This window comes from Semicossyphus pulcher, unplaced genomic scaffold, assembly GCF_022749685.1.
Source record: "Semicossyphus pulcher isolate SPU_LCO1_2020_fin unplaced genomic scaffold, fSemPul1.0.p SCAF_13, whole genome shotgun sequence".
Classification (NCBI taxonomy): domain Eukaryota; kingdom Metazoa; phylum Chordata; class Actinopteri; order Labriformes; family Labridae; genus Semicossyphus; species Semicossyphus pulcher.
This window is the reverse complement of record NW_027211637.1, coordinates 16617624-16631682: the sequence shown is the minus strand read 5'-3', so window position 1 is coordinate 16631682 and position 14059 is coordinate 16617624. Positions and strand designations below refer to the sequence as shown.

Sequence of the window (14059 nt, the reverse complement as noted above, 5' to 3'; positions counted from 1 at the left end):
ACATTGTGAGTGTTGGTTTGGTGATTTATGAATAAGGGTTATTGAAAGCACCTGGTCGCAGATCAGGTCCCACTTCTTTTCATTGTCGTACTGCCTGAGGAGCCGGGCTTTGTCTGGAGGCAGGTTCATAGAGTTCTGTAAAAATAAAAAGGAAGCATTAGTTATAACCACATAATTCCTTTTTTCTCTTTATCTGACTATTTATAGCAGCAGTGACAGGGGCTTCACTGGCCTCTGGCGCCAACAGCAGAGAACCGCCGAAAATTTAGGGACTTGCACCATGACCTCACTTCCTGTGTTGACTCTAGCATCCTGCTACAGGAGATGATCTGAATCTCCTCTCTCAGACACACTTTGCTTTTAACCACAACAAGCCACAATCAAAGTGCAGGCCTATTACCAGACCTGTCATCTAATCCCCTCATAAAAACACTTGAACGCCACACAAGACGTCCTGAGGCAGCCCGTTCACTGTGGCTCAAATTAAACTCTAAATGCTCTAATTTGTGTTTGGAGAGCAGCCCACTTTAGTGTTTTATGTCCCTGTGACAACAGTAAAAATAACACAAACTATACAACACAAGATTTTGAGTAATAACTTCCTCGGCTACGCCAAGAGCTTGTTAACAGTGATTGACGTGGAAATCTTAAAAATGAGGAAGCACGACAATATAAGGGAGTTGAAACTGATCGCCTCAGCGTTTCTCTTTGAAGAGACATGAGGGATTGTTTGCACTGGGAACTCTCATTTACACTCATATCAACAGGACCCATCAGCCCGGCCACAAACGGCCTATCAGCTTGACTTTTAACCTGCAGCTGTAACTCAGCCTCCTGTCTAAAACGCAACACCCCGTTAACCCATCCCAGGTCAGACGTGGTTTTCACACTGGCATTTTGCCACTCATGGAGCATTTGATGGATGGAAAATTACATATTCTTGTTCCTATAACAACTTTTTAGTCACTGGCGGGGCTGGAATATCACATGCAACTATTTTAAAAATAAGTTTTCCACATCAGGACCACATCGCTCACTCTTTTAGCACGTCATGAATCATGCTGTCTAAAGACGACCGAGCTGAGGAAACACTGCTTCTGTATTTCTTCAACACATTTGTTTTATGGAGCTGACTCACACTTCCAAATTTAAGCGCATATTTTTGTGATCACAAATTCACAAACCCAATGCACAGTTAGAAGAAAGCACAAAAAGCAATGCCTGGCAAAGCGTCCTGTAACCGGCTGTATCTGTAGGGGATAGCAGTGCAAAGATGCTACATATGGAGCCTTTGACGTAACCTGCTTTATAAATCCCACGCAGGAGAGAAGAGAGAGGCAACATGCATACCAGATGTCCAGAATTACAGGAGGAATGTGTCCTGTTTATAGTAGTAGTTTATACTGGTAAATTTCTCTCTCTCGTCTGACCCCCAACCTGCTCCCTCTCCTCCTCGGTCTCTCCTGGGAGTCGTTTTAGTCTTAGAGGAAGGTCAGACTAGGAAGTGAAGAGAAGTACCTCCCATCCGTATCTGTTTCTGAGCATGACTGGATACTTTTAGTTAAAAAACAGATGGACAATTATATATTAGAGGCTATATTTAGCATTTAGCATCACAGATTTAAAGTAGCACAGAAGGACCTGGCAACTATTTTATGACGGATTAATCATTTAATTATTATTTTTTCTTATAAAATGCCAAATATTTTGAGGTTGCATCTTTTTAAATGTGCAGATTTGAGAACTGTCACTGACACATTTCACTGTGACTTTACTAAATTAGATTTTCAACTGCTGGTCCGGCAACTCCGTCTCTTGAAGACACTTTGGGTTTTGGGGAATTGTGACAACGATTCTGACATTTTATAGACTAAAAAATATTCAATTAATCAATAAAATATTGGCAGATTAATGTATATGACAGCAATCAGTAGTTGCAGCCCTAATTAACTGTGTATAAGACAAAAACCCTTCTAAGATTATGTGGATTGTATATTGTAAATCTTCACATTCATAATGAATTATGGACAAAAGGAACCAATTTCCCTGAGTGGATCTTTTTAATGCACTCCAGATTATGTTCCATAGGCTTGAATTTTGCTGTAAACACCTGAAGGGTAAACGACAAATGAAGCCCAGGTATCTGCTCCTGCATCTGTCCGGGCTCAAAGCCCGGCTTCTTTTGTTTCCCCAGTCAGCCAAGGTCCCTATTTGTTGTAATGTAATTCTGAATTACTGGAAAACATCCAGAGCAGAAAGACGGACACACATTGACAGATTTATCAATTTAGAAGGAACAAAAGAGCAAAATAAAGCCCACTGTTATTGGATTTGAAGAGGATTTCAGTGATAGTAACATAATAAGATGTAAATAAATGCGTATTCATTCCATCACAGTCAGTAATGTAATAGGTGCCCTGCCATTATGAGCAATGAAGACACACCGAAGACTTTGATGTTTAAAACTGTGCTGCCCATTGTCAGTTAGAGCCTCAGGTAGTGTAAACAAATACAGGTGGGACTGTGTGCAGATGTATGCCGAGCTACATATGTTAAAAAATATGTGTAAAAAAGGTATAAAAGAGGCGGCAGAGAGGAGGTTAGTCCTTCGACGGAGCAAAAAGCAGAGGGGATGTTTCCTTTCTGACTAGATTTGGGTAATTTGAGCCAAGTTACCCAATTTAGCTAATTTAATTTCACTTTCTCCCACAGCGATACAATCTTGCACTTCCTGTGTTTATAAGAAGCTAAAAAGACGTAGCTTTATGGGAGAGAGGAAGCGGCGGCACACTGGATTCGCTCGCCCATTTTAGGGGAAAATACTACAGAAATGCCAAAAATGTTTTGGTGCTTGTTATGTAGCGATAATGCCCACATACTCTCTCCTCCAGCGCGGCCTTTACTTGTTTGACCTGAGACTGGCCTGACAAAGGATTCAATGTGGAGCTTTGTTTTGATTTGGTGTGCTGCCATTCCCATCCTTTGACATTTGAGCTATTTTTTTCGTCATAGAAAATCTCTAACAATGGCTGGTGGGCTGGGTCAGCGTATGCCCCCTGGTGCTGTGCGGAGCAGAATCCGGCTACAACACAACACCAGTACACTGCACGACCAGACGGACTGGTTCTATTATCACCAGTATCTCTGCAATCATTGGGGCCTATTGTGAGCCACAACAAGAGGCCAGGTTTCCAAACAGAATGAAAACTCTGCTGCATTAAAACGTTTTTCTCTTGCACAAAAATCAAAAGTAAAGTAAATAAATAACTAGCGACAAAATATGCAAAAGAAAAGTTAAAATTGAGGAAGATTAATTAAATTTAAGATTTGAAAGGATTTTAGGGAGGAGATTCAAGCACAGGAGTACGACAGGCCAACAGAGAGGGCATAAACTCTTAAACAGAGAGAAATTTGAGCCTTGACAAAGGAAGACAGAGTTTTTTTAAAGCCTCAACAGTTAAAGTAGTTGAGGGTGTCGGGTTGCTGGTTAAGGAGGCATGACGAGTCCAGGAGAGCCATCGGGGACTCAGGAGAGCGCCCAAGTCACGCACAGACCCCGACAAGAGAGGGGGGGATGCTGCAGAGTCCAGGGTCACTGCAGATCTCAGAGTCAACAGGGCAACTTACTCGACCCTAAACCGGACAGCTTCCTAATCAAACTGATTTACAATCAGTCCTGAGTCCAGCCTCTGACCTGCAACTCCAGCCACGGGCCCCCAGAGAGACAAATGGGAAAGAGTGACAGGATGGGTCTCACAGCTTCACACTTTCCATTCGGATAAGATACCAGAATGACTCTTGCTCATACATCCCTGCATGTATTTATGGTGGCTTGTAAGCCCATTTAAGCAGGTCATAGTTGTATGCATGAACATGTAACTCTGATTTCCAGTCTGTAACCCCCTACAAGTGGCCTACAAACCAAAGGCATCCACTCTGATCTCTCCTTTGTGCTCTATCAGTGGGTTGGAAATGCAGAGTCTGTGTTTTTTATCTACTTTGATTTGGTTTACACAGGCCAGACTTAGTTGTCATCGGCTCAGAGGGAAATGAGTGGGCGGCTAAAAGCTCATGAGGCTGGACAGGGCCTGTGGCAGCTCAGGCTTTGAGGACCAGACAGTCCTCTTTACCCCCAACAAGTCTGATGTCTGCTCATCAGGGTGGGGTCCAGGAGGGAGGACCTGTGGCTCAGTTAGACTGCAAGCTGTCAACCTGCCAACACAAGCAACAATTCACTTAAAGCTTAAACACTAATTACAGACACGGCGGGGACATCTATTTGTTAATATACAACATAATTGTTTTATGAGGCAGCTTAAATGCCGATTTAAGTGAGAAGATCCATACTCCTCTCATATCAGTAAGTTAGATATGAAGCTACCAGCCTGTTGACCTCTAAAGCTTTCTCATCTATAAATTATATCTTCTTTTGAAATGTTGTACATATTAAACAATCTTAATACCAAACTAAGCTAACCAGCTGCTAGCTAAAACTGATCTCCCTCTTAGCAAGAAAGCGATTGAACTCAACTAAACCTTTAATTATAGCGGTCTTATCCTATCTATTAATTTGTAGACAATTATTATTTTGAAATGAACAACAGTCTTAGTCAAATATCCAAGACTGTGTTGCATGTGTGACGTCCACGGTTGGCTCTGGTTGTAACTCTTGATTTTCCTGGCTGACGGTTGCTTTCCTTTTTAGACTGTTTGCCTTCATCTGAGCATAGAGTTTGTTTCTTTTTCTTTGGATTTTCACTTATTTATGAAGTTCTATCTGTAGTCATCGATCTTTTCTGTTTGTTCAGCCATAGTAGATTACTGTTTACTCGCAACGCTTGCAGAGACCGGAAAAGCAGCCACTTAGCTCCGCCTACCCTCTCTGACAGACCAACCACTGCTGGGTGATGGAAAACGCGTCACTAACTGGCACTATTTTTTCCGCGAATGTCGCCACAGACACCAAGTCTGTAATACTGCAAATGCAAAGGCTTTCATCAGTGGGCCATAGGCTCAATCACCATTGACTTACCTCACTCGGCGATAGATAGCGACTTAACAGACATTTACGTAAATGAAAATCTAAGACATTATACCTTTAAGAATTCATATAATCTTTTTTGGTTTTGTTATTAAAGCCTGAAAGAAAAAGGTACAAACCCACTGGAAATAAAAGCATGGATCAGCTTTTTCACATCCTGTTTCAATATTAATCCTGTGACTCTTCAGAGAATAAAAGACACTCATCAAAAATGCTATGTGGTTTCATTTTTCTGCTGAAAGTGCTTTTAGTGTCATTCATAAAATTACCAGAGAAAAAAAACTATCTGGCTCTATTTTCTAACTGTGGATACAATATTGTAATAAATTATTGAAGCACCTCTGCTTTGTATGAAAAATATTTTTTCTTTCTGACATTTTTTGAAAGAACGCTTCACTGATCCGGTAACAAAGGAAAATACTAGAGCAGCCAATGAGGAGGAAGAAAAGAGCAGAAGCCCTTTAATGAAGGGTGCTGCTGTCTGAAGAGGCTGGACAAAGCCAGGCCACTGATCCCTATCAGAAAGTAGAGCCAACAAGGAGGCAGAGAAAACACTGTGAATAAGGGACCTGGCATTACCATGTTTTCTTTAAGGATTTAAATGAAATAGGGTTGCTTGATTTAGTCCTTCAGGAAAAAAAGGAAATGACCGTAAGAAATAATCGTCTACAGTCTCATGAGAGCCAAGAGGGACAGGAAGGTTCAATACAGAACCGACTTCTGGGCGTCTGTCTGTCATTATGTAAATGCCGTGCACACATAGAGTAGATCATGACCGCATTAGGTGGTGCTCATCAAGCCGGATGAGTTGATTCAGTAACATCACTCATGGTAAACATCAGCGTGAGTCACCGTCACTGTATGACAGCATCTAAACCAACACATAGCTTTCATTAATGTCAGTCAGAGCTATTGTTTAGATTCCTCCTTTTCCTTTCGTATCCACACACAATGAGCGGGGACAGGATGAGAGGCTCGGCTGTTGTCGTCATGAAGCCACAGGGACTTCCTGGACTCTTCAGGAAATCAAAAACTGGCCTGAGTAGTGTTCGGTTTAGCTATTACGTGTTATTCAAGCATGTGTGTGTGTGTGTGTGTGTGTTTTCACACATCCACTCCAACAATGAATGAGTAGTAGGTGTTTTTTTCCAGCTCCCAGGTAAGCCTCCTTGGATTGAAAGCGACCGAGTGGAGTGTGAGAAAACACTGCCCCCCTTTCTCTGAGCAGCTATCCGATCACACTATCGCTCTTTTGCGAGGTAACCCGAACCAGGCAATCACAACAAAGCATGAGTGCTGCATAAAGACGCTGGAGGAGCAGGAGGGCCAGCAAGGCAGATGCTACACCAGCTAAAGGGGGCAGATAGCAGCGGGTGGAAGATGTTTTTCTAACAGGCGGAGAGGTGAAGTTATCACCCCTCCCTGTCCTGGTTCTTGTTGACAAAGCAAATATAATGAAACTCAGTTAAGAGTGTGTTTATTAAGTAATTAACATAACAGGTAAGGCACCTTATTTACACGCAAACACAGCCAGCTCACACCACAGTCTTTACATGTGAAACTTTAAGCATGTAGTAAGTGAAAACAGTGTGATACAACTGATCCAAACACAGTGGACGTCAATTAATTTCCATCAAACAAGAAACAACACAAATGGAAAGTTTCTTATATTCTACACAACTTAAACTGACACTGCACAGCTTTGGTGTGAGGTTTCAGACTCCCTCAGCTTCCTCTGCCTTCCTGCTCGTCCCTACTACGATCTGAAATCACCCTAAAGCCTCCTCTCTTCTCCCATGAGCTCACTTCTTCTAGACCGTGACCTCTGAGTAACTCTGATGAGAGAAATAACTTCCCCTCCGGTCACTTCTTTACAACCCGAGACCAAATGGACATTCCCCCAGCCAGCCCAAGACACAGGAAGTTGATGAAATGGCACTTTTCGCTTGATAAACCAAGAACCGCCTCCCAGAACACATTTGCTAATCCGTTTATTTGCACGATGACGTCACAGTGATCGACAGCGGTAATAGCTGGGTTCAAGCTAGAGACCGTTATCATCACAGCGCTCTTTAATCTCAACCAAAGGGCTGAGATAAAGAGGAAATATTGGTCTTTTGAAGCCAGATGTTCCTCAAGCTTCAAACAGGAGCGAACTTGAAACAAGCGCCTGTTTACATGAGCTTTTAGGAAGTTTTTGTGCATCAAAATAACAGTGACATCAATCTATTCCCACCTGACAACTATATTGTTTAACATGCTGTATCTAGGAAATGTGAACACAAACAAAGGTATGAGTGAGGTGAGGACAGAGTTATAAATAATTTCTACAACTGATAATGAATCAGAGGAATTGGTTCAATCCGGTGCGTCGAACATCCTGTTTGTTCTCCTGTGTGCGTCCGAACATGGGCCCAGGGAAGCCCCGGCCAACAGGAGACATACACAAGGAATGTCAGGAATGCAGGTACATGAATGCCTCAATAACTCACGCCGGCCGGGCCTTTTGACACACTGCCCAGTTAAAAAGATGAAGGTCAGCCAAAGAGAAAGGAGCAACAAATCTGAGTCTGAGCTGAGCAGAAAAATAAAGGTTTAAATCAACTGAACTTTCTAAAGCTTCTTTAAGGAGATCTGTGTCGGGAGAGAGAAATAAAGAAGAAAACAAAACAATACCAAAAGTCAAAACATGCAAAAATTCATATGAAAACCACTAAATCACATGTAACAAAGTTCCCCTTTGTCTCTCAGTGTGACTTTAATCAATGATGTGTCAGTGTAAAAAGGAGGAAGCAGAAGCCTTAAGAAATGACAAAACAAATATAGACTACTATGTCACATAAGGAAGGCCTGGGAAATAATAATTACATCATGTCACAAGTTAAGTAGCATCACGCCGTAATCCGCCGGCTCTTTAAACAGGCTTACAGCAGTTCTTCCGAGCGTCCACGTAAAAAAAAGAGTGAAGCGGCACAAAAGGCACCAGGGGATGAGGCCCCCTTTCTAAAACAACACTGACTGACAGACTCCCCATTGTACTGAGGAGGAAACCACTTCTCCAACCTACAGCCTCGGTGCAGCTGCATTAGAGCTGCATGCAAACCCCCACTGACGCGCACAAATGCACGCACATACCAAAAAACACTAACATATGCATATAAATGGCAAACACATGCTGTTTCTTTGCATAGATGAATAAATCCAGATCTGAAACACATTCAGTGATTTGAACAAACAACTGATGTCTCACTTGTATCTGTTTTATCTGTTTCTGAGACGGGAAAGTAAAAAAACAACAACATATACTACTTATATTTCTGCATCTTTGTTGGGCTGTGTTATACTTGCTTGCTAGCCGAGGCTTAGATGAAAAACTCAATACCCCTCTCATGTCTGTACGCTAATAATGCAGCTAGTAGCAGGTTAGCTTAGTAAAAAGACTGTGAACAGCAAAAAACTAGCTTGTATGGGCAGTCTAGTCTTTTCAACTACTACTTGTTGTTTTTACACTTAAATGTTCGTATTTTAAACTAATTAAATATAACATTTTAATTATTAAACACAAAGCCAGGCTAGCTGATGCCCCCTCTTTTTCTGGCTATTTAAGCTAGGCTAAGCTAATTGGCAGCTGGCTCTAGCTTCATATTCAGCGTGAACACACAAGAGTGGCATCAATCTTCTCGTCTCGGTCTCAACAAGAAGGAAAATGAGCTTATTTCCTAAAAGGATGATTTTTTTAAATAAAAATCTTTGTGGACATGTTATATCTGCTTAGTCATGCTCTTTAACTTGACCTTTGCTTTCCAAAATAGCTACAAGGAGAAAAGTGGAGAAGCACTAAAACTGCCCATAAAGCATGGCCCACATTGGGGGACTGTAGCCCGAGGGTGTAGAGAGCCAGGTGGACAGCCTTGTGCTGAACCCCCCCCTGCCTGCTCTACAGCTCTAAAACCAAGTTAACCGTGTGTACTCAACTCCCATAATCCCCCTCTTCCTGGGACATAGCAGTGGGTGGCTGAGCCAGATGCAGGCTACAAATTCTTCCAACTTTAGTGACGTCACAGACACATTTTCTGTTTTTAGAAAGGAGTAATGGCGGTGATGTGTGAGAAAGGGAGTGGTAGACATACTAAGCACATGAATAAACGAAACAGCTATTAAACTAATAAAAATGATTTATGTTTATGTCCATTAAATGCATCGCACAGCTTGACTCCATTAGTTCCACATGAGTGGCATCTATCCGACACTGCAGCTTTCTTTAGACCTCAGTCGTCAAGAAACAGTGATGTCACACAAGGCGCTGGAGTCGCATTGTCAGCATGTCTGATTTTACTACCACTGACTTCACTTCTTCATCTGTAGTTCTCCCAGCCTTTGATAGCGAGGGATCGCTCTTGAACAACCATAGCTCAAAAGAAAAGCTGCGCATGATGCAACTCCATGTCAGAGCATAAAAGATATGGGGAGTTGAGCAGACTCAGACAAATCGGTTAGGATGGATTCCAATGCAATCAAGTGGTGAAAAAAATCCCATGCAGCAGCTCTAACAGCTCTTAAATATGTGTGCGCTGTTTAAAAATGTTGGTAAAGTCATTACAACCGAGAACAGTGGCAGACCGCCAGTTCAAAGAGATTTTTCCTTCTCTGAGTTCTCCTGTGGCCTCAGCCTCGACTAGACCGCAGGAATCCAGCGGTGGATTGGTGCTCGGGCACTTTGAAAGAGGATCCCAGGCCAGACGTGCACCTTTAGAAAAAGCCAGTCACTCATCTCAGATAATTGTCTTAAGGACAAAGTCATATGGAGAAAGTTATTTGCGGGACAGACCCACAGTGAGAGCGATTCGGGAATGAGTGAATGAGTGGTTCCACTTCCATTTGGACTTGCCAAGGATAAGAAAGAGCGAGGACAAAGAGAGGGGGAAAAGAGCCAACACTTTCAAGTATAAAAGCCACTAGTAACCAAGATATAACATAATAGATATGGCTTCTGTGTTGTGGATCTACATTTGTCTATCTGTGAGGTCTCCTGTCGGTAGATGTCTGTGATTATCTGAACTAATGTCATGTTATGCACCCATAACAGCCTGCAGGAACACAGTTCTTATTGTAAAGCGAACAAACCACAATGACCAAAGGCTACAATGCAGTTTCCCCTGTAAAAGGAAGAAAGGAAAATGCCAGGCAGCTGTTTCCAGCCGCAAAACACAGAGCTGAGGCTGTTGGATGAGGATGCCGGACAAAAGAGACGAGAAGAAGACGATGCCTTTAGCACATGCTGCCGGTTAGAACTGACCCTGGCATTTTATTAGCAGACCGCATGAAGTAGTTGAAGCTAACTCAAGGGTCTAGCCCCCTCCTCCACTCCCCTACAGTAGAGAGGTCCTGTTAAAGTCATTAACCCAGGGATATTACTACGGAGGCTAAAGCTCCTGCACCCATGACATCATTACAGTCTGCTGTCAGTCCACAGGGACGTGTGCTGTGTCTGAGAGAGGAGGGCAGTCCTGCCACGCAGGAGCAGACACGTCAGTTTACACCAGCATGCCTTCTTGCAGGAGGACACAGTCCAGAGGAGGGGGAATTACCATTTTCTAAGTATTGCTTATGCAAAGTGTTATTTTGCAACAAAGTCAATAAAGTCCCTGCTTAGTAATACTGAAATAGAAATGTGTTTCATTTAGGGAAAGCAAAGTTTCCCAGGCTACTTTTAGAATATATGAAACTGATCTATAGCCACGTCCAGACAACAGGTCCATGTCCTCGTCTTCCTGAGGAGCTCCAACCGCGGAGGCAGAGGCTTTTGAAGTCCCTCTATCTCACAACAAGGGGCAAGCGGGGCGGAGAGAGGAGCATTGTCTGATAAGAACACTAAAATATACAAGCATGTTGTTCTTTCCCACAAAGTAAAGGAAATCTGGAGCTGCTGTGGGGTAGGATCGGGTGGGGTTAGAGGGCTCGAAAACGTCTCCCAGTTTGAAAAAAAAACACAAGCGAAATGTTGAGTCTGCTGCCTCTTGCATAGAAATCATGTGCTCTGCACGGCTGAACATAATAACAGGGATTGACTTTGTGTTGCAGGCAAGTCAAACAAATGCAAACTGTACCAGTCTCTAAGCAGGATGTATGTTGATTTTTTTTTTCTTTATGGGAAATATGACAAAGCAGTACCCATCAGTCACGTGGAAAAACCTAGATTCAACTAAAGTTTCCCATGCAGTGAGTCACCAGAATAAAAGAGACACTTGAGCTGTCATAACAGCTCGTACAGTAGAATATAATTGTCATAATAATGAGACTAAGCACAGCAGCTATAAAGAAGATCTTAAATGACTCCTTGCTGCGCTAGTCTCTTCATATGATGGCTTTACTATGTAGCAGCTGATAGCTCTGGCAACCAAATACCAGCATTATTCCAGAAAGATGGAGGCTCCACTAACAGTTCAAGAATGAGACTATGTGAGTAATGCTGCGAAGATCCCACCTCCTTGCTGCTGATGCTGTAATTAAGGTATTAAACAGCTGAAAATCAAGGCTGGGTGTGGTTTAGGTAAAATAAGGAGTGAGGAGCACAAAATAAGCACCTGTGAGAAGCAAAGAATAAACAGAGAGTAGAGTCTCTATGTTGAAACGCTCTCTAAATTTTCTCTTTCTGTTTGGATATGGGTGGAGCGAAGCAGAGCACTCAAACAAGCAACTCAAATACAAATCATGTGAATAATATTGCATGTCTAAAATGATACTGAACTAAATGTAAATAAAGTAGCTCTTTGGAAGGACTTTCTGCTGTTTAAAGGCCAGTGTGGCATCCTGGTGTAACTGTAGTTACACCCGCTTAACCCGTTCTCCAGTCCAGGCCAGTTCTGTGCAGTGAAACATTTTCTCAGGTGAACTAAAATGTGTTGCCTTGAAGCAAAATTGAGGTTTTCTATAATTGTGTCATTACTGCTTTACTTTAGGCCAGTTTTGTATTGATTTCATATGTAAAACTAAACTGATTTAAGGGGATTATTAGGGAGCTTTGCAAGTAAGCCGATTTGGTTTCCTTTGTACACAGCCGGACTAGCTGTTCCCAACTGTTTCCAGTGTTTATGCTAAGCTAAGCTAAGCTAACCAGCTGCTGGTTGTTCAGCCGTGCTGGACTGATATGAGAGTGTTCTCTTCTCTATAATCTCTTTGAACAAAGAAATAGAAGTGTTTCCCAAATTGATGAACACATGACAATACTTAATACAAAAATGTACATCAGTGAAAGGGCTGTAACTATTTTCATTATTACTTAATCTTGTAGTTTCTTGATTAATTGCTAAATAACTTGCTGCACATTTGAGGAGTGGGATTTTTTGTTATTTTATCTTAAAATATGACTTACATGATTATTAGATTTGCAAAATTGTTTGTTGTTGTTATTACAGTAGCATTTTATAGATTTATAGTTTAATAAACTCGAATTTGTCAACCCTACCGATGGGTAACTTAAGCAACAACTCGTTAAAGTTGTCATAAATAGGCCTAATAAAACACCAATTATTCCAAGAAGAGCTCCACATTATTGTAAGTGATAACAGAGGGGAAAAAAAGGTGTGAAGTCCCTTACTGTGACGGGCTAATTTAAGAAAGTCCCCTTGACGGAGGATGACATATTCACTTGACTGTGTTAAGAGTCGGTAAAAGTGGGTGTTGACTGTGTGCTCATTATTACAAAGCGCTCAGACAGCTCAACTCCAGCCTGATGTGGAGTGTGGAGGAAGAGAGACAGAGTTGAGGGGAGGGGGGAGAGTCTCCGGGTGTGGGAGTTTTGGGGGAATTCAGAAAATGTTGTTTTCAGATGCTTAGCCTGCAGCGAGAAAACATTAAGTAAACTCAGACGGAGAATTTCGTGATGTGTGCTCCCTCAAGGATATAAAGATTAGTGTCCTTCCTGCCTTTATTAACAGCTACAAAAAAAGTCCTCTCTCCCCCAACTCCCTCCATGCTGCGTTCAGTGTTTGCCACTTCAGCCAAAAGCTGAGTTGTCTGACTTTAGAGGAGACAAAAGAACCGCAGGAGAGGGGGGACAGCAGGCAGAGAGAGAGGGGCGGGACAGCACAGGTCGCTTCATTTAGGATATCAACAGCCCATCATGGACGATAAAGCGAGAGAAATGCAAATACACAAACACTTTAATGTAAGTTACAAGAGCTTAATCAACTCTATTGTTACAGAAACAACACCAACATAGTTTATTTTGCTTAAATAAAAATCAAAACTGAGTAAAAAATTTTGGTTAAAATAAAAAAGTATTTCTGTGACTAAGGTGATCACAACTTACCAAAACAATGGCAAATTTCTCCTCCAGCTCGGTGGGGTCAGGCATGGGCACCTTCAGAGGCATAATGTGATGCTTCATCTCCGACTGGCCGTCCACACTTTCTATATTACCCATTTTGCCACAGATGTGCTGTAATCCTCTGTCGTCAACTTCGCAAATCCTTCAGCGTCTTTCAGTGATGATAATCCAAGTCAGACAGTCAAAACTCTCAAAAGTATTCCAACAATTTCATTAACGGATTAATCCAAACAGTCCGCTTCTCCAAACCGAGATAAACAGCTGACAGTGCAGTAGTCTCGTATTAATGTCCCAAAATGCCATTTACAATTACTAACGCATTTAGGTTTACAGTGTGCTCCACTGTAGTTTCCCTTCAAAACTTACTTTCAGAAGAAACAATAAAAGTACAGTTGCTTTCTCTTCCAGAAAGTAGTTTCTAATCTGCCTGGCCAATCCATTACTCACGACGGATTACCCCTTACGAGAGAAAACTTTAAAATGCCGACAAACAGTTACTTTTAGTTGCTTCTTAACTTTCTTGGCTACGACGTGTTTCCATTCATTATTGTTGTGTGATCCTGATTAAGCTCTTTGCTGCTGCCTCCACTCAGAGGGCAGGTTTTCTACTCTAGTCCCGCCTCCAGTTGCGGGAGGCGGCGCCCTTGTTGGAGAGAAGACCTGTCAGTCATTTCATCTCCGTTTCCATG

General features: G+C 42.2%; 1 protein-coding gene across 3 annotated transcripts in view; it reads right to left on the bottom strand.

Annotated features, from left to right (window-relative positions):
• Nucleotides 1-13921, bottom strand: part of fmnl3 (formin-like 3) — a 32237-nt gene extending 18316 nt beyond the window's left edge. For all 3 annotated transcript variants that reach the window (XM_069659436.1, XM_069659435.1, XM_069659437.1), the window contains exons 1-2: nt 13353-13921; nt 52-135 (exon numbers count right to left, since the gene is read on the bottom strand). In XM_069659436.1, coding sequence (XP_069515537.1) covers nt 52-135; nt 13353-13466 — 198 coding nt within the window. In that variant the 5' untranslated portion in view covers nt 13467-13921. The remainder of the gene's footprint in view (nt 1-51; nt 136-13352) is intronic.
• Between the last annotated feature and the right edge of the window lie 138 nt (nt 13922-14059).